Source organism: Saccopteryx bilineata, chromosome 2 (genome assembly GCF_036850765.1).
Source record: "Saccopteryx bilineata isolate mSacBil1 chromosome 2, mSacBil1_pri_phased_curated, whole genome shotgun sequence".
NCBI classification, from domain to species: Eukaryota; Metazoa; Chordata; class Mammalia; order Chiroptera; family Emballonuridae; genus Saccopteryx; species Saccopteryx bilineata.
In genome coordinates this window covers 348,084,331-348,108,010 of record NC_089491.1, presented here as the reverse complement: position 1 = coordinate 348,108,010, position 23,680 = coordinate 348,084,331, and the positions used below count along the sequence as shown (strand labels likewise).

Genomic DNA, 23,680 nt, shown 5'->3' with positions numbered 1-23,680 from the left:
CACACACCAATCGCTCAAGGGTTTTCAGACAGAAACAATAAAAGCAAAGAACGAGATCTCAACATGGAGAGATAGCACCAAGTGTCCTAGGCAGGACTGATTAACTTAGTCCTCACTAATGTCTTCCCTGAGAGCACAAACAGACGTCCCCACTAATTGTCTTCCCTGTGAACACAAACAAATGTGTCCTGGAAGTCCGAGGCAGGACATAACTCTCTGCCAACATCTCGGCCCTGGAGAGCCTGCTGCGTAAGTCTGATCATGTCAATCCTTTTTTGCAATAGTTCCAGATTGACTAGTCACAAACAGAAAAACTAGAATTCAAAACAGACAGAAAGCTAGAATTCAGTAAAGCAAAAGATCTGCCCTACTGACCTCCAGAGGTCAAAATTTACACTCCTTGATTTCTCTGCCGAATCATCAAATTTTAGGGACCAGGGGTGTCTGCTGAGAAGTCGTCCAAGACCCACAGGAAAACTGGAGCCCTGGAACATCTCAGGGGGCACCCCTCCTATAGATCCAGCGAGGTCAGGCAACCCTCCGGAGAGGCCAGCCGGTCCAGGTGTCTCTACCCAGTGATGCAGAATGCCAGTATCTCAGACAAGTCCCCAAATGTTGTAAAGTAATGTACTTTAATCCACGGGTTACACAGAGACACCAAGGCAGGATACAGAAGAAATTTTAATGAGTTTATTAATTAGCTGGCTAGCTACACGGGCACAATCCCAAATCATGTAGAAAGTCCCTACAATTCTGTGGCTGATTTTATAGACCAAATCACATTCTGGCTGGGGTGGGTAAGGAGGGGCTCATGATCCCTTTGTCTAGAGGTATAGTTACTCTCATACTTTAGGGTGAGTCTGAGTATAGGAATTCTTGATTAGAGTACATAAACACTGTTTTCTAAGGTTTTCAGATAAGTTCTATCTTCTTTGCTCTGTGTGACAAGTGGCCCCAGGTACTCTTTCAGAGAATTCTAGGAATTAGCTAAACTATGACTAGATGACCCAGTTGTCCTTGTAAACCAGGAAGCTCCTGCATTCTTCTCTTTCCATTCCCTACAGAAAGGAGGGGTAAGAAGCCTGACTTTTCCTCTTCAAAATGGCATTGCTAATACTAAGTTTTACAGTTCCTTGGCACCTTATCATAAAAGCACTGGCTCCTTTTATTGTCATAATAAATGAAGGTTAACAGGCGAGAGATCTGCTGTAGACATTTATTAAATCAACTGTTGCATCAGAACTACATGTATTTCACAAAAGATTGGCCACAGGCAAAATAAAATAAACCACCACAGATCAGCTTTCAGGGGCTTTTTGGCTCCTTAGTCATCCAGCATATACTTTGGCAAACAGACTGGTTTACAGAGTTTTATTGAAAATCTGAGGTTCTGTTTCTCTTTATGGCATTCTGGCAAGGGAGATACCCAGCTGTACTTTGGTAGCTTGTCTAAGGTGGAGTTTTCTCACATGTAAACATCTGACTACACAAGCGTGTGCCAGGTGATGAAGGAACTGATGACGTCCCTGCCCTGCAGAGTGCACAATCTAAGTGGGCCAGGCCGACACCCTCATCCAGGAAAGCTGCGGGGGGAGGGTGCTGGACTGCAGCCACCCACTGAGAAGTGGCATCACCTACAGCAGGGCCCACGGCAGACAGACAAACACCGAGGAGCAGAAATCTGAGCGGCAGAGGAGACTAGCCCCTTTCTCTAAGGCAGCATGTAGCTGTGGAAAAGGCAACCATTAAAAAAAATGGTAGATTTGGAAATGTTATTAATTTTTTCACTTAAGTAAACTGTGTCATGCTCATTAAAGCCCAGAAAATGAGGAAAACAAGGGGAGAGCATCTGCCAAGTCCAAGAAGCACAAGATCAATGCTCTAATCACGTTATTTCTAAGCTGAAGCCAAACAGTGACTCAGCTAACGTCACACATGTTTGGGGTTGGGGGATTAATGTGATTCCATCTCAGTCCCAACCTCCTGCAAGACAGGCCATGTACGTACGGGTAAGGGTGTATAAGGCTGTCCTGAACGGAAGCAAGCACCCCCCCCCCTTCCCCATTGAAAGGGAAAGGGGGCAAGAGAGCAGCTTTTCATTTAAAAAGGTTTTGTCCTCAGCCTCCGGCCAGAGCAGTGCCTGCACTGGCCCTCGAGGGTGGGGCCGATGGGAGCCCACAGGCTGAGCTGAAAGGTTAGCACCACCCACAACAGCCTACGCAGGGGCCATCTCCTTCCTCTTCACTGCCCTGAGCTACCAAGGGCAGGTTTGTCTGAAGTCCTGTGCGCCTATCCCCTCTCCCAGCAAAGCCATCCTGGGGCCAAAGTGTTAAAGAAAAGGAAGGCTCAAGAGCACAGCTGGACCAAAGCCACATCTCCAGAGCTTCCCAGGGGTCAGTCCCTCCCCTCTCTTGGGGAACTTCACTCTGAACCCCAACATAGTTTACACATAATATCACCTGCTTCACTGCCAAAGACCAGGCCCATTCAGACCACGTGTCACCCATGCTAGCGAAATGCCTGGTTTGAATTCAGTTACACAAAGCAGGTCTTGGCTTTGCCAGGCCTGTCGCTGAGGCCCCAGGTTTCTCCCACAGCCCTCGAACTTGGCCTGCATCCCCTGCCTTGAGTTGGTGAGGCATTCTCCATCTTCTTTAGGGGTCTGAGCTTCTGTGACCAGGAATGACCACCCAAACGCCTACCCAAAGCATCTTCATTTGAGGGGGTGACAGGGATTACAGGGGCAGGGGTCTGCAATGACTAAACAAGATACTAAAGCAGCTGCAAGAAGGGGGAAGCAGAGACAGCTAAGCCCTACACCCCAGAAATCATTGCTCAGAGAGCATCCTGCCCCACACTCCCCACTCACTCCTCCCAGCATCTGGGGAGCCAGGAATCCAGAAAGCAGCCTCAGCCGTGCAAGACATCTGTCAGAACCGGGACCTGAGGAGACCCCCAGAGCCACCCCCTTCACCCCCACAGGCCGAGAGCAGCCTGTCACTGGGAGCTGGGACTGTCGCCCTCCATCAGTGTCTTGAAGTCCATGGAGAGCGCTTGCTCTTCAGCCTGGGGGGGCCGCTTCCAGTCTGCGCGAGTCAGGATATAGAGCGTGACCATGCCGAAGCTGGCCAGCAGCAGGCCCAGCACGTTGGCCAGGACACCCTCAGGCTCGAACGTGCTGTACTTGGCCCTGTGGAGTCAGGGTGGAAGGGAGACCACAGGGTCACTGTTAGGCCACATGCCGTTCACACCTGAGCCAGAAAGATGCCTTAGTCTGTCCCCAGCCCCTTTGTCCCCTGCCTGGAGAGAAAACCACTGTGTGGCTAACTCCACAGAGAGCCCGCTCAGAAAGCAGAGGCTAGGGTGGGGGTGGGGGTGCAGGACACTCACCCGAGTTCAAACAGCAGCGCCTCCTTCAGGCCCAGCAGGGCTGTGACCACAGAGAGGAGGAAGATGGAGGCGCCAAAGAAGATGTGCTGCGGCCGATAGCGGCTCCGCAGAGAGAACGGAGCTCCAGGGAACAGGAAGAAGCTGAAGCCCACCAGCCACTGGAAGGAAAGGCAAGGCGGGGGCTGAGCTGGCCATCGTCTGACCCACCCGGGGACACCCACGCAGACCGCGGACCCCTCCACCCCCCACTGGTCTCCTCCACCTTAACAGCGGTGGCAGGGGTAAGGGTGGCACTAGCACTTATGGGAAAGGTCCTGGCCTGAGGCCTGGTCTCCTTCCTCATTCCTGTGCCTTTGGAAGGCCAGGCCTGTGACCAAATTATGTGCATGTCAGTGGGAAGGGCGCTAGGATGTGAGACCCCCTCGCCTGTAAAATCCTGGCTTTGTACCCATTTCAGAATCTGAAGCATCCGACTGTACTAAAGAACCTCTTTTACCTGTGGGCACACACCCTGGAAAATGGCCCTTTTGTGGCATATGCACTATTTTAGCCACTGCCTCCCCCAACCCCTGCCTCGCCCCCACTCCCTACTCCTGCCCCCTGCCCCTGCCTCCCCCCTCGCTGCAGGGCTGAAAGGATTCACCTGCACAAAGTAGAGAACAAAGACAAGGATGCCACACCAGCTGTGCAAACTGTACAGGTCAGCATAGCCCTTTTTCCTGTGGTAGTCGAACACCGCCACCAAGCCTGGACCAAAGATGAGGGGTCATGTGAGGACAGGCTGATGGGGAAGGGAGCAGGGGAGGTGACTCAAGAAATCTGACTAGCCAGGACTTCTGGGCTCTCGTCCCAGCACCCAGTGTCCCTGCCTGGGATGCCTGGGAGGGAGGGGGGGAACGGCGAGGTGGGGAGGGGAGGCTGTGCCAAGGGACTCACCCACCAAGGCGATGATGAACGCGAAGACATGCAGCAGCCCGTGCAGGACTTTGGTTGTGCGTTTGGCCTCATTCCTGAAGACCCGGTAAACCAGCAGGGCTACGGGAAAGAGACAGGTTGTCTGCACTCATGGAGCCCCAGGCCTGCCTGCCAGCAGCAAGGAGACACCTTGGCTGAGAGGTAATCTGAGTCAAGGGCTCATCCAGGTATGCCAGCCACAGGAAATGGCAGAGAAAAAAGGTTCCAAAAGGTTCCACGGCCCAGCAGTGGCCCTTGGGCCATGTGTCGTCATCCCCCCCCCCCCCCCCCCCCCCCGGCCACCAACACCTTGTCAGATGTCCTTGTACTCCGAGTTGTGTTTTAGGTTCATCATGTAGTCAAACCAAAGTGTCCCCAAGCTTCTGAGCTCACCTTACAGCTATGATGGCCCTCAAATGATCCATATTGGAGCCTGATCAGATATTCACTACTTTTAGCAAGCAGCATAGGGGCCAACATTGCCTTGCTCCTGCCCCACAGAGAGGGCTGCCCAGTCCAACAGCCTGCACCCCTCTCCCCCACCCACACTCACTTTTTCCCCAATTTCAAGCGGCCCCTGCAGAAGACGGCCTGAGCTCCCAGCCCTTGGGCCTCCTCTCTCTGAAGCACATACACCCTTGGGGGCTCCTTATTGAAGCAAGAGGTGAAAGAGCTGGGACGAGTTAGAAAGGAGGTGCTACCCACCAACATCAGGGCCCTTGTTTGGACTCCCAGTGTCCCCAGACTCCAGGCCAGCTTCCTTCTCTGTCTTCTAGAATCAGATTTGTCTAGTTTGTCTAATAGTAAGAGACCTCAGGCGTGATTGGGCCATGAAGCATTTCCCTCAGGGGTGGCTCCTGGAAGGTGGGCAGGACTCACCATCTCCCTGCAGGAACACCAGGCCTATGACCATGCAGAGGGGGTGCACGTTAAACTGCAGCGCACTCTCCCAGGCAATGCCTCCCCGGTACAGACCGAGCCAAGCCCCAGTCACGGCCACCACGGTCAGGCCCAGCAGCTGGGAGAAAGCCACATAGTAGGGCAGCATTCCAGGCCTGGGGCTGGCACCACTCTCCATGCTGAGGCGGCAGCTGCAAGAAAGACAGCAGAGCTCAGAGGGGCACCCACAACCTCCAAAAGCTACAGCCCAGGTCCTCCAAGGCCCACCCCTGCTGCCTCCCTTTCCACTGCCCCACTCCACCATGCTCCGTGCAAACGCGTGCTCACCAGCCCTCCCCGGGACCCCTCCACACTCATCCCCCCCTCGAGTCTCGGGGGCAGCTTAGCGGGAGGACTGGGCTGGCCCTCATGCAAAGAGGGTGCAAGTAAAGGTCCTCATATTCTGTTTTTTTTTGTTTTTTGTTTGTTTTTGCATTTTTCTGAAGCTAGAAACAGGGAGAGACAGTCAGACAGACTCCCGCATGCGCCCGACCGGGATCCACCCGGCACGCCCACCAGGGGCGACGCTCTGTCCACCAGGGGGCGATGCTCTGCCCATCCTGGGCGTCGCCATGTTGCGACCCTCCTGGGTGTCGCCATGTTGCGACCAGAGCCACTCTAGTGCCTGGGGCAGAGGCCACAGAGCCATCCCCAGCGCCCGGGCCATCTTTGCTCCAATGGAGCCCTGGCTGCGGGAGGGGAAGAGAGAGACAGAGAGGAAGGCGCGGCGGAGGGGTGGAGAAGCAAATGGGCGCTTCGGGAATCGAACCCGGGTCCTCCGCACGCTAGGCCGATGCTCTACCGCTGAGCCAACCGGCCAGGGCCATATTCTGGAGAGCAGGAGGGCCTAATGCCTGTGCTCTACTTTATTTCCTGAGGTCCTGGGTTTTCTCACGTGGGGTTCACAGGTGAAATAAAGAGAAGTAAGCAAATTCCTTAAAGGCACAGGGTAACTATTTTTCTTCCGGGTGAATCATAAAGTACATCTGGAGTGAGAAATGGGGAGCCTGCCCCTGGGCCCGGCACAGCCTGGAGCAGGCCTCCGCCATGCTGGGAGGAGAAATGTGCTCAGACCCCTAGGCCTGGCGGGACCTGGGGGACAGGAGCAGACAGCAGCCGTTTTCCCTTCCCATCTCCCCTTCCCCCTTCCACCCAGGACAGGTTGGACCTGCACTCCTTCCTCAAGTGAAGTGTCCAAAACTAAAGGCATCAGAAATAAGACCTACAAGGTAAGACCCCGCTCAGAGCACATGGGTATTCCATACACATCGCTTAACTCACACCACCCTCTAAGAGAACAAGTATGTCACTGTCCCCACTCCAGACAGGAAAATCGTGGCTCAGGTGGTTTGGGAAAGCCTTGCTCTGGGGCCGCATGGGTGAGTGTCCCTGGCTCCTCTGCCCAGTCCCCGAGTGTTTCCACAGCCTCGCCTGGGGGCGCGATGGCCTTCGTGGCTGCTCTTCATCCTGAACCTCTTGGTTCTCTGACCCCGGGCCCAGCCTGGCCTGCACACCCCATGGGGTGGGAAGACAGGAGGCAGGCAATGAACAGCACAGCCTCCATTCATTTGCCAAGGTGCTAGCAGAGCACAGAGGACTCAGTTGCCCCTCCCTAGATGGCTGGCATTTCCCCACTCTCCCAGCAGCAGGGGCAATAGCCTGCTTCTCCTTCGTTATCAGTTGAGAATGACAGATGAGCAGAGACAGTTGACTAAGAAATTTTGTGGTTGCCCCTCTAATACCGAACACACTCTCGCTACCCTTCCTGCTCAAGAGCTAGTTCCCAGTTGGCCCGGCCTTGTCGTCCTAGTGATCGGGCTGTCTTTACCCCAGTTCTCTCTGCCACGTCTGACAACTGTTGGCAACTCCACCCACCATTAAAAGGGGGTTGGGGGGTTATAATACATACTTCCCACAGTAAAATACAGAAAAGGAAAAAACTACAAAAAAATCAGCATTTTGAATTTATATCTTTTTCTAGAAATGTATATACATTCTTTTATATAAACAGATCACACCAATTTCTACCCTGCTTTTTTAACTAAATGATAGATCATGCATATCTTTTTTATTTCCCTGAGAGAGAGATAGACAGGGACAGAAAGGAAGGGAGAGAGATGAGAAGCATCAATTCATAGTTGTAGCACCTTAGTTGTTCATTGATTACTTGCTCATATGTGCCTTGGCCGGGGGGCTCCAGCTGAGCCAGTGACCCCCTGCTCAAGCCAGTGACCTTTGGGCTCAAGCCAGAGACCAGGGGATCATGTCTGTGATCTCATACTCAAGCCAGCAATACCACACTCAAGCTGGTGAGCCCGCACTCATGCCAGTGACCTCAGGGTTTCAAACCTGGTCCTCAGCATCTCAGGTCAATGCTCTATCCACTGTGCCACAGCCTGGTCAGGCTCGTATCTTTTTATTTGTTAAACATTTATCTAGCCTTCAGTTTTTCACTAAATAAATAATATATGATCATCTTTGCACACCTAATTAATTTCTAAATGGAAAAATGGAATGTTGAGGAAAGGGCTAAGTTCTTTTTAGGTTTTTGATACATTCTGTCAAATCATCTTCCAGAAACACGCCTATGGCAGGTGTGTCCTTATCTGTCACCTCTATACTGGTGAGTCCTAAATCTAGTGCCAGTTCTGTCCTCTCCCCCAAATTCAAACCTCATTCTCACTGTCACCAGCATCTCTTCCGGGGCATGCTCAAACTCAGCCCGCCCGAAGTCACCCCCGGTGGCGTAGCGAACATAACTGGCGCCCGCCCGGCAGGACACTGTATTGGTGCCCCCTCCCCTTCTACTCCGCTTTTCCTGTTTGTCTTGGAGGCCATTTGGCGCCCCTCTGCGAGGGCTGCCCGGGGCATGATAGACCCTCTTGCCCCCTCTCACTACGCTACTGGTCACAGCCCTCCCCTGACCGCGCAGGCAGCTGGCGCTGCTGTCCTCTGCGCCCCAGCACTGACGCCTCTAGAGACAGGACACGGAACCTGAGGCATCCTTCCCCAGGCTTCTCGCCATCACGTCCCTCCTGGCCTTCTTTATTGTCACCACCCAAGCCAGGGCACAGAGCTTCTGCCCACCTCTCTTCTCTCTTTAGTCTGACCCGCCAGTGACAGGGACAAATTCATGTGACCCCATACCACACAAACAGCTGCTCGCTCCAGGCCAGTGAAATGCCAACTCTGTAACATGATCCTCCGCAGTTTCCACCTGCAGCCCAAGTCCATTCTCGGGAGATGTCTCTGTTCTTGGCTCTAACACAGCCCGTGTTGTTCCCACCACCTCATACTCCCCGCCACAGCCCCCTCGTCCACTTCCCCAGCCCATTCTCCCCCACAGCCTGCAATGGCCATTGTGATTACCGCGTCAGCCCCTTCCTCCGTGTCCCCAAGGAGCTTGCTTACCCTTGTTGGTCTCCTGCCTTCCGTGAGCTAAAGCGCCCTATGAGCTCCTTGGAGGCAGAGAATGCATCTCAATCTTCCTAGTGTCCTTGTTAGATCCCCAACTACAGCAGCACAGGAAATGTACCGAAGAGAAATGCTGTCCTCCCCTTTATTAGATTCACCCCCAGAGAGCCCAGAGTGGTCAGAATCTGATTAGCTCTTAATTGGGAAGGACGGAAGGAACCTGCTCCACCTCGTGGGAGTGTCACTTGTTTCTACCAAGTGAGACGAATCGCAAGAACAGAGTGGGAGCTCAGGGTGGCAAGGGGCTGTCGCTTCTGGACCTCGGAGCCACTCGCTGGAGAGGCTAGCTAGAGCTAGCTTTTTTCCCAAGCAGACAATTTCCTGAGACAGGCAGAAATCTGTGGAATGGAGATGCACCCTTGTGCTTACTGGGAGGACAGGGGACTTCATGACTTGGGAACCTCTACTCTGTACTCGACATCCCCCCTTAATCTTTCCATTTAATCTTCACAATAATACTATGATAATAGTATTATCTCAATTTGATGGATGAAATTTGGGCTCAAAGACAATAAATGACATGTCCAAAATTATCAGCAGCACATAGCTGCTCAACTCAACTATTTCTTTTTCTTTTTTTTTTTTTTTGTATTTTTCTGAAGTGAGAAGCAAGGGGGAGGCAGACAGACTCCCACATGCGCCCAACCGGGATCCACCTGGCATGCCCACCAGGGGGCGATGCTCGGCCCATCTGAGGCGTTGCTCCACTGCAGCCAGAGCCATTCTAGCACCTGAGGCAGCGGCCATGGCGCTATCCTCAGCACCTGGGCCAACTTTGCTCCAATGGAACCTTAGTTGTGGGAGGGGAAGACAGAGAGGAAGGAGAGGGGGAAGGGTGGAGAAGCAGATGAGCGCTTCTCCTGTGTGCCCTGGCCGGGAATTGAACCTGGGACTTCACACGCCAGGCCAACGCTCTACCGCTGAGCCAACTGGCCAGGGCTCAACTGTTTCTTGAGCACTTCCCACGTGCTGGTCATACTGCTAGATGCTGGAACTATACAGGGAAGTGCCTGCCTTCAAGGAGCTCGTAATAAGTTGCAGGACAGATACAGAATTTAAAGTAAAGGGCAGTAAGAATTCAAGCGACAAGTTAAATTCAGGCCTCCAAGAGCACTTTCCACTATACACACTAAAGAGGATTGTCCTACCTTAATTGATTTTTTTTTCTTTAGAGAGGGAGATAGAAACATTGATTTATTGTTCTACTTATTTATGCACTCATTGGTTGATTCTTATATGTCCCCTGATCAGGGGTTCAATCCACTACCTGGTGTGTTGGGACAACACTCAAACCAACTAAGCTACCTGGCCAGGGTCTCTCCCTACTTTAATATACTCAAGTGGCATGCTCCTCTACATGGCCTACAGGTTGGTTGTCTGTTGGTGTTATGACTGTTCATTCTGATGCCCAGTAGAGCTGTCATCCTTTCCAACACTGAAGCCGATCCCGGGCCTGAATGGGTGTTTGCTGAGGAAGGTGCTTTACGCAGGGCTCCAAGGCAGTCTCTCCCATCTGAGAGTGCTTCGGAGCCCAGTGAAGGCTGACAGGAAAACTCACACTAAGCAAGATAAGCCTACCTCTGGCAGGCCTGGGCCGTGCCACCTACAGGTGACCTCATAGTCAATAAGATCTAAGCATGAAAATCCAGATTTACAAAAAAGACAAAGTAGTGAGTCTTCTGTGTTTTACAGACGATGAACTGAGAGATTCCTTCAGCAATGGCCTTTCCCCATTGCTTATTCGGTTCAACTCTGACAACTGGTCTTTGTGCAAGGAGGGGCTGCTTCTGATGCTGGCGGAGTCAGAGAAGACATTTCAGTGAGGCTGGAGGGAACCTGACCTACCCACAAACACGTCTGCATTTAAAACCTTGAGATCATTTGAGATTCACTCCCTAGGAAGCAAATGTCTTTGAGTCATGCTCCTTTATTTCCCAATCGTCCTTCCTTCCTAACCTGGTTGACCCCCAGAACTCTGGCTGTTCTCGGGCCTCCTGTGTTCCTAAAGCGGAAAATGTGGATAGCAGCTCCAAGGGCCTGACAGCAGCCACTCTTGATCCCAAAAGTTTCCTTTGCCCAGGAGACCAGTCTTAGAACCAAGGGGGCTCATGTGGCTCCTTACATGACCACCCTCCTTCCTGTCAGAGCACAGGATATGGGCAACAGATCTCTGGCAGCTCCTAGAATAGTCACTTCTCCCCTCCCACCCCATCTATGTCAGACTCCACTTAATGAAATCAACAGAGACAGAAGCTACCCGCAGGGCTTGAACATGCTGAGCATCACTCTCCCTGCCCATGTCCACTGTTTCATTAAAAGATCACCAAGCCTAATCTCATTGTGGGGACCAGACACTGCATATGTCCTACAGCCTGGAAGCAGGGAGCCTGGCCACTGCCCTCCTTATCAAGAGCAGGGTTTTAACTGAGTTAGAATAGATTGTGTTGGGGGTGGGACGAGATCTTTTCCTGATGGGTGAGGAGGGGGGAAGCTCAATTGTCCCAGAATGTCCCAGAATATGATGAGAGGCAAGCAAGGACTGAGCTGCTATGCAGGGCACTGTCTTACCACCCCGTTTCCACGTAGCCCCCGGAAGAAAGCAGAGCTGAAAGTCAGACACCGAGCCTGGTTCTCCATTGGGTACAGGGGGTTCAGTGCCAGCATTCCCATTCCCACCAAAAAATGTTTTGATTTCTGTTAAAATCAGGAGAAAAAAAAAACCTTTAGAGTTGAAGAAAATGTTTTAATTTTTAATCCAGCCTGGATTATATTTGTTTTTAGACCAACACAGTTGTAAAATATAATTTGAGGGTTTTTTTTGTTTTTATTTTTTATGAAGTCAGGGTTCCACAAAGTCACAAGTGCCTAGGGCCCTTGAAAGTCACAATGCCACCCTGGTCAGATAGATGTGATTTCAAAGCCGGCTCCTCTCTGAGCCTGCTTCCTCATCCATGAGGTAGGAGAATACTGAGATCACTTTGCTGGCCTAAAGCAGAGATTAAGTGGAATAAATATGTACTCATGCCTAACACAGTGCCTGTCGCAGCAAGCATTCAGTCAATAACAATCTAACAAAAACTAAAGGGGCTACAAAGAGCCACGTGGCAGCAGATAGCGAGATTCCCTCTAATAAATGCACACTCCCCTCTGTCCATGACAAGCTGCCCACTGAGCAGCACCCCAAGTCTGGGGTGATTCCTCCACCAACACCTTCTACTGCTGCCGAACCACTCCAAGCTCTGCCTGCCACGAGAAGGTGGCAGGGCAGGGAGGCAGTGGGACAAGGAGGGCGGATCCACTCTGGGATCAGGAGACTACTCCTACACGGGGGTGAGGCTGTAGTAACCCTTTCTCTGTCTGGGGCTCACCTTGACATTTACAAGTTGCCTGTATTTTCTGCCTCAATCCTATTTCGCAAGAGAAATCAAGGTATCTACAAGAAGGTGGCAAAGCTTTATTTTATTTTTTTTAATTTGCTCTGAATATACAGGAATAGAATCGAGGTGTCCTGAGATGGAGCTTCATTTAATGAGTCTTAGAAAATCCTCAAAGACCACCAAAGTAGAATGAATGAGAGGTGAGGGACAACAAGTAGGAGGAGGGACTTAGGAGAAGTGCCAGCCTCTGATGACCTGTCAGGACTCCAGGGTCCACAGGGATCTCTGTGGTGCCCTGGGGGAAAAGGCAAACAGAGAAGAGAGGTGGCCCTGCCATCACCCAAGAGTCAAAGGGTAGCAGATCTCTTTCGGTTCTGTAACCCCTGTACCCATAGTTCAGGGCCCACCAAAGCAACCCAAGGAGTCAGGATTTTGCAAATGAGCAACTCCTTCTCTTACAACAAGAAGCTGAGGGCGTTAGAGAAGAGCAAGGAAGGGATCTAGACATGTTAGCCCTGCTACAGGAGTATGAAACCAGGCGGAGGAAGGAAGCAGTTGGACAGTCTCACTTTTTGTTTCAAAAGACCAGTCTTGGCAAACGGTGGCTGGTCCACTTCTCCCTGTCTCCTACCTTACTTCTACCCTTGCCATACAGCATGGCAAACTACCTGCTCACAAAAATTAGGGGATCAGGCATCATGCAGATACTCCAGTACTTTCAGCCTTTTGTATAGTGTATTTTCACCAATGAAATCAAAGTTGGTTTTGCATCTCATTTGCATAATTGAACAACTTTCTTTGACTTGTTCTTTGCTTTTCTGATGTTCTTGTTTAATAAAAAAAAAAAATCAAATGCTTCTTTTTTTTGTCGCTTCATATTCATTTTGAAATATCTCCTAATATATCAGCCATAGGCCCATAGATAAACTTGGGGTCACCTGCTCCTCCACGCTAATTTCCGCAGACACTGGGCACAAAGTAAGCCCGGGCAGAAGGCAGGCGGCTCAGGAAGGAGCAGGACAAGCTCTTTCAACCTCGGGCCTTGCTCATTGTCCCCCACCCCCACCCCAGCCGAGCCGGGGAAGCGGGTGAGTGAGAGACAGGTGTGGCGGCAGGTGAGCTCAAGAAAGACTCGCTGTCGCTGTGGCTCCGGGAGCCTGGCCTGTTCCAGCACGGGTGTGGCCCGGGCACACTTGGACCCGCACCTCCCCCCCCCCCCATACACACACCTGGGCCCCCTCCCCTCCCCGACTCCTCGCCTGGGTTCCCACCGGCCCGGCCGCCTACCTGGCCAGGTGCCGGGCCCCGACCTTGTCCCCGCCGCGCAACGCCGCCCACCGGCCCGCGTGCTCCCTGCGCCGCACCCGGGCTGCTCTGCCGGTTCCGCGACTCGCGCCGCCCTCGGTGCCACCGCGTCGCCATGGCGACCGGGCAGCGCGGCAGACGACGCCACGAAGGTCATGCGGGGGGTCGTGGGACGCCGGAAGTGCCCCGGCTCGTCTCCCACACGCGGGACAAGGCCTGGCCCCCCAGTGGTCCCTGGCTCTCTGGACCGGGCCTCGTCAGATCCGGGCCCAAACCTGGACGTCCGCGTGGCGGGGGCTAAGGCGCAGGGCACTGAGGGGGGAGAAGGCAGCCACCACGACCGGCCTTCTGGTCTGAGCGCGGGTGACCTCCCAAATCCGGGCCTCGCCACCTGGCCTGCGGGGTCTCCCAGGTTAGGGGGCGCATAGAGATCTTTGACCCCGTGGGTGTGGACGCGGCCCTTCCATCCCAGGCCGGATTCCGAGGCTGCGGACGAAGTGGGGGGTGGGGTGGGCGGATGGGCGGGACGGGCGCAGCCTGCCCTGGCCGTGTCTCTGAGCTTCCAGATTTCCTCCCTTTCTTCCCTTCCACCTTCAGCTCTCCCCTCGCCCCGCCCCGGGCTCAGGTGGCCACTAGGTGTCAGACACGGCCCGGGCCTTGGCCCACAATGCAGCCCGAGGCGCTCTACGGGAAAGCTGGATACCTCCCTCACCCAGCTCCCCTACCCCCACATGCACACAATGATTTGCCCCTTTCCCCAAGCCAGGGGGCTTTGCCTGAGACAGACTACTCACCCAATCACCTCAGGCCAACCAGCCTAAGGATAAAAATCTGCCCTTACAAGCCTCTCATGAAGGCCTAGACTGCCATTGGCAGTTTCCCCTGCCACAGCCCCTAAGAGACAGGACCTGGGCCAGCCCCGTCCATTTTTTTTTTTTTTTTGTCCAGGAAATTCTGTGGGTAGATAAGTCCAGCACAGATTTCCTACAAGCTCAGAACAAAAGGTTCTTTCCTGTTGAATGCCTGGCAAGATTCACCAAGGCCCTGCGGGTAGGAGAGAAATGGGGTTCCTTCCAGGACACATAATGAGCCTCAGCAAAGGGACACCGCTTCCCCCACCTCCCTCCAGCACTGTGGGCTTTCCATGGGCTGTGGCCAGAGACTCCTGGAGGACCCTGGCAAACGCAGGCGTTGCGGAGTCACACCCCCTTACAGAGAGAACATACTTTCAAGCAAATGGCAAGTCGCCCAAGGATGCCCACCCCCTCAGAGGACCAAGCTTAAACCTTCCATGAACATAAACTTTGTTGGGGTAGCTTTCCAGTTGGAGGGAGTTATTGGACATTTCAAATTAAGAAACAGCTCCCCTAGAGTGCCAGCAGGCAAGCGGCAGGCAACAAATGCCTTGTGAGTTGAATGTGGAACTGAGCCATTTCTGGGGTGGGCAGAACACACAGAAGAGCAGAGGCCCACTGGGAACTACCAAAGCCAGGAGAGCCTCCCGCAGAGTGGGAGGGGACCCTTTTGGTCCTTCTCCCTCCCACCCTTCCACCCACACCTGCTCCCTCCCCCCATGGCCATGCAACCCCCTTAGGAGGGAGCACGCACCCTGCCAGCAGTGCTCTCAGTCTGCTTAAAGAGGAGAGAGGATGGCTTTCAGCTCGGAGGAGGCTAGGTGCAACTTTCTTCGGTCCTCCCGAATCCGGGTTCATCCGACACCAGCGGCCTCCGCCATGCCGCCGAAGTTCCACCCCAACGAGATCAAAGTCGTATACCTGAGGTGCACCGGAGGGGAAGTGGGTGCCACGTCTGCCCTGGCCCCCAAGATCAGCCCCCTGGGCCTGTCTCCAAAAAAGGTTGGTGATGACATCGCCAAAGCAACTGGTGATTGGAAAGGTCTGAGGATTACAGTGAAATTGACCAGAACAGACAGGCCCAGATTGAGGTAGTGCCTTCTGCCTCTGCTCTGATCATCAAAGCCCTCAGAAAACCACCACAAGACAGAAAGAAGCAAAAAAACATTAAGCACAGTGGAAATATCACTTTTGATGAGATTGTCAACATTGCCCGACAGATGCAGCACCGATCTTTAGCTAGAGAACTCTCTGGGACCATTAAAGAGATTCTGGGGACTGCGCAGTCTGTAGGCTGCAATGTTGATGGCCGCCACCCTCACGAGATCATACATGACATCAACAGTGGTGCAGTGGAATGCCCGGCTAGTTAACATTCATTTTTTTTTAATGTTTTTTTTTATTTATTTATTTACAGAGAGAGAGAGAGAGAGACAGGAACGGAGAGATGAGAAGCATCAATCATTAGTTTTTCGTTGCACATTGCAACACCTTAGTTGTTCATTGATTGCTTTCTCATATGTGCCTTGACCGCGGGCCTTCAGCAGACCGAGTAACCCCTTGCTCAAGCCAGCGACCTTGGGCTCAAGCTGGTGAGCTTTTGCTCAAACCAGATGAGCCCGCGCTCAAGCTGGCGACCTCGGGGGTCTCGAACCTGGGTCCTCTGCATCCCAGCCAGACGCTCTATCCACTGCGCCACCGCCTGGTCAGGCTGCTCGGCTAGTTAAGAGCCACAAAGGAAAACGTTTCAATTAAAGATCATTTGACAACTAAAAAATAAAAAATAATAAAAAGAGGAGAGAGGATGGAGGTGGCTCTCTGTGTGAGGTGGGCTGCCTTCATGGGGACCAGCCATGCAGGGGTCTTAGCTCTAAGGACTCATGTCTCCATTCAACCATTTCAAAGAGCAGGTGATCCCACCAAAGTGCAGGCAAGCACCAGGGTCCATGGCCTTGCCCCCTGTTGGTCAAATAAGTTTGTAAATATGATATATATGTTTGCTTGCTTTGGGTGTAGGAGACAGGCTGTAAGCTGGCAAAGTTATTATAACCTAAGGCTTAGTTTTAAAATTAAGCTTTTCCCCACACCCTTGACTGTTGCATGATAGGGGGTGGTACACTCTCATGAGCAATCCCATTTATGCCTCAAATAAGTGACTTTGTATCAGAGACTTCCTTATTTGTATATTGGATTAAAGGTTTTGATTTCTACACTATAAAATGGGGCAGAGGAGCCCATGCTGGAAGAGAGCAGAGAAAGGCCACGTGGAGGAGAGGAGAAGCAGCCAAGATAGAGTGCTGAAGGAGAAGACAGTTTGTGCAGAATTTGTGCAGAGTTTGTGCAGAGAGAAGGAGATGGGGAATAGAGGTGAATAAGGCTGATGAGGTAGAAACCTTTGATTCTAGGAAACCCGGATAAGTCAGTGGCTTTGGGAGCCCTGAATGGAAAGGGAAGTGTTTTCCCACTGTGTGTATTTCTTGCCCGCCAGGTACAAGCTAGGATTAAAGCTAATGGCCCACCAGTTCTTGGCTCCATTGTTTCATTACCATCTGTCCGAATCAAATGTGGACCTACATGGGCCAGGGGGCTGTGATGGTGGCCGTGACTACTGGCTTTTACACCCCCTGTTACCAGAACCCCCAACCCAGGATGGCACACTCATTCTCCCTTTCTGCCCCTCCCTGCTACTGAGACCCCTGCCTTGGAAGCCACCCTACAGCTAGGGTGGGGATAAGCAAGGCAAGTAGCCTTAAGACCAAGGATGTGGCCCAGGCCGTTTTCCACACAAACTCCTCCCCTCACACACTCACAACACTACACTAGCCTTTGTGCTTTTCAGACTTACCAAGGTCATTCCCAGCTTTCCTTTGGAACAACCCCTCCCCCCATCATTTGGCTCATTCCTTCAAATCTCAGCTCGGAACATGCCCTGGTCAGGGGGCCTTTCCTGACCAGCCAGCCCCGTAGCGGGGGTCGGGTCGCGATGCTCTGGATTAAGTGTGCTAGTGACAGTTCTGGGAAACCACGCCTTACATACACCCTGTTCTTTTTTAAAGAGCAAGATGAAGCAAAACAGTGAGCAGGATGCACCGGAATGTACCACAAAAACAGGACTCAGAGCCCTCAGCTCCTAGCTGAGCATGTCTGCCCTTGCTGAGGCTACTAGATTTAGAAAGAAAAAGAAAAATCCAGGAGGCCCAGTTAAATTAAATTTAATATTTTTGGGCATACGTATATGCCACATATTACAGATCATATACTAGAAGTGTATTTGTTGTCTATCTGAAGTTTAAGTCTTAACTGGGTGTCCTGTATTTTATCTGGCAATTTTACCCTTGTTCCTGTGTGGGGAGGATCGGAGAGGGCCTCCTAGCCATTGTGGCCCCTTCCAGCACAGCTTCCCCACCCCCAGCAAGCTGAAACCTCAGTTCACTACTATGGGGCTCCTGCTTCAGGGGGAGACCTTAACCTCGGGCTGCAGAGAATACAGAAGGCATGGGAGATGGGGTCCCCAGTCCTAAAGCCCTGTAATATGCAAGCACACAGAATTCATTCACTCTTTATAATAGTTTTATTGAGTCCCCTCTATGTGCCAAATGCTGGGCAACATTGGGAACATAGCAGTAACTATGACAGGCACAGCCTTAGTCTCTGAGACCTTAAGTGTCAGCACATAAAAAGGGTGCTTAACCCAGATGTGAAGGTCAGGAAAGGCTTCTGGGGCATGTGGCACAGAATCACAGAGCTACAGGACCAGCAGGGGTTAACCTGGTGAAGGGACAGCAGGGAGTGGGCAGGAGTGCTCCTGGCCGAAGAAACAGCTAATGGAGCAAGTACTCCTGTGCTGGAAGAGGCCTAACCAGTGCACGCTCAGTCACCAGGGCCACTGCCTAAATCAGGGGTCAGGCCTGACCAGGAGGTGGTGCAGTGGATAGAGCGTCAGACTGGGATGCGGAGGACCCAGGTTCGAGACCCCAAGGTCGCCAGCTTGAGTGCGAGCTCATCTAGCTTGAGCAAAGCTCACCAGCTTGGACCCAAGGTCACTGGCTCGAGCAAGGGGTTACTCAGTCTGCTGTAGCCCCATGGTGAAGGCACATATGAGAAAGCAATCAATGAACAACTAAGGTGTCACAAAGAGAAATTGATGATTGATGGTTCTCATCTCTCTTCGTTCCTGTCTGTCTGTCCCTATTTATCCCTCTCTCTGACTCTCTCTCTGTCTCTGTAAAAAAAAAAAAAAATCAAGGGTTGGGAACCTGTGGCTCTTTTAATGGCTGTATCTGGCTCATAGACAAATCTTTAATAAAAAAAATAAGGACGTTAGGCCTGACCTGTGGTGGCGCAGTGGATAAAGCATCGACCTGGAAATGCTGAGGTCACCAGTTTGAAACCCTGGGCTTGCCTGGTCAAGGCACATATGGGAGTTGATACTTCCAGCTCCTCCCCACCTTCTCTCTCTGTCTCTCTCTCCTCTCTGTCTCCCTTTCTCTCTCCCTTTCTCTCTCCTCTCTAAAATGAATTAAAAAAAAAAAATAAGAAGAACGTTAAAAATATAAACATTCTCATGTATTACAATCCATTCATTTCCTACTGCTCATGTTCATGGTTGCAGGTGGCTGAAGCCAATCACAGCTGTCCTCTGAGACAACACCAAATTTTTATTGGATAATGCATAATGTACACAAGTCATTGTATGGCTCTCACGGAATTACATGTTAAAACATGTGGCGTTTATGGCTTTCTCAGCCAAAAAGATTCCCAACCCCTGGCCTAAATCAACATCCCTGGACCAAAGTCTGCCCCAACTCGGGAAAATGGCCGTGCCAAGGCACAGCCAATAATTGAAGGTCATACACCTTGACAAGTGTATACAGAGGGCCTAAGGAACTTTCTCCCACTTCCTTGAAATGAAAATTAGTCTGAATGGCAAAGCGCTTGGCTACTTTAATAAGCTTAAATAGAACTATAATCATTCAGGGGAAAAACCTGTCTTACAGCGTCAGTGAGAGCAGAGGGGCAGAAAAGCAGCAGCCCAGCAGGAGCAACCGAGCGTCCAGCAGAGCAGTAGTGATGGCGTCAGGAGAGGCAGTGAGGCGGGGGATGGCCACCTATGAGGACAGTGAGTCACTGGGACCTCCAGAATTTGAAAGGATTGGGTTAAAGGACATCAAAGCCTGTGTGTCCCAAGCTGCCCCCTACCCAGGCTAGTCTGGTCTGGGGAAACAAGACAAACAGGAGTGACCCACCTGCCCATGAGCCAAAGTACATCTGTAGGATGGGTGGCGGAGCAAGGAGAGTCAGGCCAACTGTGACCTCTGCTGGACCCCGAGGGAACAGGATGTGAGATGGATAAGCAGTGGTGGGGTCCAGCTTGATGCAGGAGGAGTCATGAGCACTGGGCACCCAGGTGGCAGTCAGCTAGCACGGTGGCCTTTCCCAGACTGCCAGTGTCTCCATGCCGCCCTGGGAGGGTAGGGGCGTGGTTTTCTCTTTTCTTCCTCCTCCCTCTTTCCTTCCTCCCTCCCCTCTTTCCTTCCTTTCTTCCTTCCTCAGTTCTTTTCTTTCTTTCAACAAAGGTTTACTGGGCTCTGACTTGTGTCAGGCACTGTTCTAGACCCTGGAAATACAGACAACATCCCTGCTTTCATTTAATTTATGTGAAGTGGGGGAGACAGATCTTTGGAAAGTAAACTAACGAACAACATGTATACACACATGCAAATGTACACACACATACACAGAAACCTAATTGCATGTAGCAACAAGTGTATAAAGAAAATAAAGCAGGAGACAGGGCTGGGAGGGGAGATTGCTGTTAAGGGTGCTAGGGAATGCTCTCTGAGAGGGGAGTGGGGTGCAGCCAGGTGAGGAGAGACAGGAATGTGCGCGGGGCCGGCCCTCTGACACTCCTCTTTCCCCAACACAGGAGGGATTGGCAGCATGGAAAGCAAGAATGTAAACAGGTCATAGAGAGGGCAAAGGTTGGAGATGTGAGGCGTGCAGCAGGGATGCCACCAGCGGTTCCTGGAGCATCTGAGTGTCCACAGGCCCGATGCTGAAGTTGTTTCTGACCTTGGTCAAGCCCATCACACACTGGAGAATCTGGACAGTGGGTCATGGTCGATAGGGCATCACCAGGCTCATCCAGCCCAGAAGGTTGCCCTGTGGCCTAAACAGGAAGCAGCAGCCATGATGTCACACTCACTCACCAGGGCCAGCTCTCCCCTCCAGGAAGGAAATCGTAATAAGGAGGTTTCTGTCCCAGTCTATCCTCAGTCTCCACCTCCCTGCTTTTCTCCCCAGTCGGTCAGTCTACAAACATCGGAGACCAGCTATGTGAGTGCCAGCAGCATTGTGGAGGGCCAGACACACCCAGGGGAGCAAGAGTGTGCATCCTGGGGGAAGGGATGACCACAGCCTTGGGTGGTGTCAACAGAGGCTGGCAGAGGGAAGGGGCGGACCTGCTGGCATTGATAGACATCTAACCAGCCATAAACTGCAGGGCAGGGACTTCTGCACTTTGTTCAAAGCTTATGGCAGCTTTGAGTTCTCACCTTGGGTCCTAAAGCTATTCCAACTCTGGCTCCATACCCCAAGGTTCTCAGCCAAGCCCCTTGTGCCAGGCGTGCTGTGAGGTGGCCACTCTAAGCCAAAAGTGCAGGGTGACAAAGCCACTGCCCAGAGGATGCCCCAGGTGGGAGATGGGCAGAGGCACAGGATGTGCCCCCCAGTTTTAGCTCTTTGGCTGTCGTCTCCCAGAGGAGGACCACAGCTGAACCCAGAAGAGCAGAAAGAAGGGGGTGGTCACGTGAAGCACTGCCTCTGATGAGTGCACCAAGCCTGGTGACTTCCATGTCAGCTGTACACATGTCCTAAGTCAGAGATTTCACTTACCCTGCTCTGCTCCTCCCCTTTCTCCATCCTATATATTACTCTTGACTTTGGCCATCGCCTCTGTCTCACGTGTACCTACCTGGCCAGCTGGCCCTTCTTGAGAGCAGATTAGATTTGAAGGCACCTTGACCTTAGCTCAGAAGCTCCCTCACCTAAGAAGCCACACTCCCAGGTCCTGGGCAGTTGGCTCAGTGGTAAAGCGTCGGCCTGGTATGTAGAAGTCCTGGGTTCGATTCTCGACCAAGGCACACAAGAGAAGCGTCCATCTGCTTCTCCACCCTTTCCCCCTCTCCTTTCTCTATATCTCTCTCTTCCCCTCCCGTAACCCAGGCTCCATTGGAGCAAAGTTGGCCTGGGCACTGAGGATGGCTCCATGGCCTCCACTTCAGACTAGAATGGCTCCAGTTATAAAGGAGCAACGCTCCAGATGGACAGAACATCACCTCCTGGTGGGCTTGCTGGGTGGATTCTGGTCGGGCTATGTGGAAATCTGTCTCTTTGCCTCCCCACTTCTCACTTGAGAAAAATACAAAAAAAAAATAGAAAGAAAGAAAGAAAGAAAGAAAGAAAGAAAGAAAGAAAGAAAGAAAAGAAGCCACACTTTCAGTCATCAGGAGACCCTAAGAGGTGGGCTAGTGCCAGGGAGAATCACACACTCAGCCCTGAATTTGGGTTAATCCTTAGTACCCTGCCTCATCACTTGCTGTGGGACCGTCATGCCTCCTGTTTTTACAGGAGCAGGGCCCAAGCTGGGCCTCCTGCTCTTATGGCCACAGGCTACTTAGGTGTTCAAGGCTCCACCCAAAGATCCTGGCCCAAACATGTTCCCCAGGGCCAGCTCTTAGGTTCCAGGGCCATAGGCTGTTGAACAGCAAGAGTACTACTTGGAGGCTTTAATAAGTCATTATTCATCCCCATATTTTATTATTCATTGTGAAGTGAGTTGCTGTTCACAGCTTGAGGGGCAATGTCAGGTCCAAACAGTATGACTTTGGGTGCTCTCATCTATCTGGAGGAGTTTTCTTCCCTCCATGGTCCTCTCTTGTTCTGATAAATCCAAACCACACATGCACGCACCCACATCAGGGTCTAATTTGGCCCAGGGCTCAGTCCTGGTTGTTTCCCTTCACTGCGGAGTCAGGGCCTGGCTGCACCAGCTTGCCTGAACTGAGAAACCAGCCAATGCGATGGCCTGTGTGCTGTTACTGGGCCCCCATGACTTCCCCACAGTGCCCAAGTGGCCAGGTCAGCACCAGGCCTCCCTAAGAAGACCGGACCCTCTGCAGAGCCTGGCCTCAGCCGGGTTCCTCCAGGAAAGGGCTTCCCTGCAGAAGTCCTGCACCTGCACACCAGCTGACTATCAGAGGAGGTCTACTGAGAGAGCAGGGGCTTGTCTCAGTTATTTCCTCGTCCTCTACATGCTGGCCAGCCCACCCATCTTGCTGTCAAGAGGGGATGACAGGAGGTAGTCTCTGCCTAGCCACAGAGGTCCACTGCCACTTTCCCCTCAGCATGGGACTTTTGGCCTGACGTTAGCCTTAAAGGCTTTCTCAAGAGGTGTTTCCTAAAACAAAGCAAATTACTCCAAGGTAATGAAACAACCAAATGCCATTATCTCTCCTTGGAACCCCTCCTCTGATCCATCTTCAATGCCTTCCAGGGAGTTTGTTTATTGAAGGTCCCTGTGGAAGGATGGGGAGGCCAGGCAGAGGGTTCCTCAGGGGTCCTGGCATCCAGAGGGCCTGACCAGGGCCCTAGACATCTACAGGTGAGAGGCGGACCCAAGATTGCTTGCCTCCATGCCCTGGGTCCTGTGAATGGGCCTGTTAGAGGCCAATGGGGTGCCTCTCCCCCAGACCAGTGTGAGGCTGCTCAGACCCTCACTCCCACACTGATGGCAACTGTCCCTCCTACTCCGCCTTTACTGTGGATGCCCAAGTTTCTGTCTCTGCTGTCACCGCAGGCCTTGTTTTGTCTCTGTCTCTTTCTCAGCTTTTCTCTCACAGTCTCTTTCGCTTCTCACCATCTGTCTTTCTGTCTGACTGAGATTCCCTGGTTTCTAGCATGGGCAGTTCATTTATTTCCTGGTCCCTCTACTAGAACAATGCACAAAATACACGCGGGCACAGTAAGATACACACAGGTACTAAAGAGTACCTTGGGCCAGTTAGGGCCCCGGAGCTGCAAGCTGAGCCACAGGGAGTTTGAGGAGGGGTCGCTGGCACCCAGCGAAGCCCCCAGAGCAGGAAAGAGATGGTGGTGCTGAGGCCCAGGCAGCATGGCCTGACAGCTGAGGCCCTTAGGGCCTGGACAGCCCCCCCCCCCCGACAGCTCCTCACCACTGCCACACTCACCTGTTGCAAAGGAGGCTAGGCTCTCAACAAACCTGCCATGTCCATGGGCAACCAGGGCTATGCCAGGCTCTGGAAACGTGAGTGTGAAGGTGCTTGTTTCTGCCGCCCGGGAGCTCCGTGGACAGACGGACGAGCAGAT

The 23,680-nt window shown here is 52.4% G+C and overlaps 1 protein-coding gene and 1 pseudogene across 5 annotated transcripts; one reads left to right on the top strand and one right to left on the bottom strand.

Moving 5' to 3' along the window:
- Window positions 1-1,202: 1,202 nt before the first annotated feature.
- Window positions 1,203-23,680, bottom strand: CYB561 (cytochrome b561). 5 transcript variants are annotated; one of them, XM_066262664.1, is made up of 6 exons: window positions 23,542-23,680; window positions 5,224-5,435; window positions 4,327-4,425; window positions 4,034-4,137; window positions 3,391-3,548; window positions 1,203-3,190 (listed from the first exon to the last, which is right to left on the bottom strand). In XM_066262664.1, exons 2-6 carry the CDS (start codon window positions 5,420-5,422, stop codon window positions 2,998-3,000), a joined length of 753 nt encoding a protein of 250 aa, XP_066118761.1. In that variant the 5' UTR covers window positions 5,423-5,435; window positions 23,542-23,680; the 3' UTR covers window positions 1,203-2,997. The 5 variants fall into 5 exon arrangements, with proteins under 5 accessions (XP_066118761.1, XP_066118758.1, XP_066118759.1 ...); XM_066262661.1 differs by lacking the exon at window positions 23,542-23,680 and adding an exon at window positions 19,540-19,687; XM_066262662.1 differs by lacking the exon at window positions 23,542-23,680 and adding an exon at window positions 13,422-13,543.
- On the top strand, window positions 14,995-15,716 carry LOC136326545 (large ribosomal subunit protein uL11-like; annotated as a pseudogene).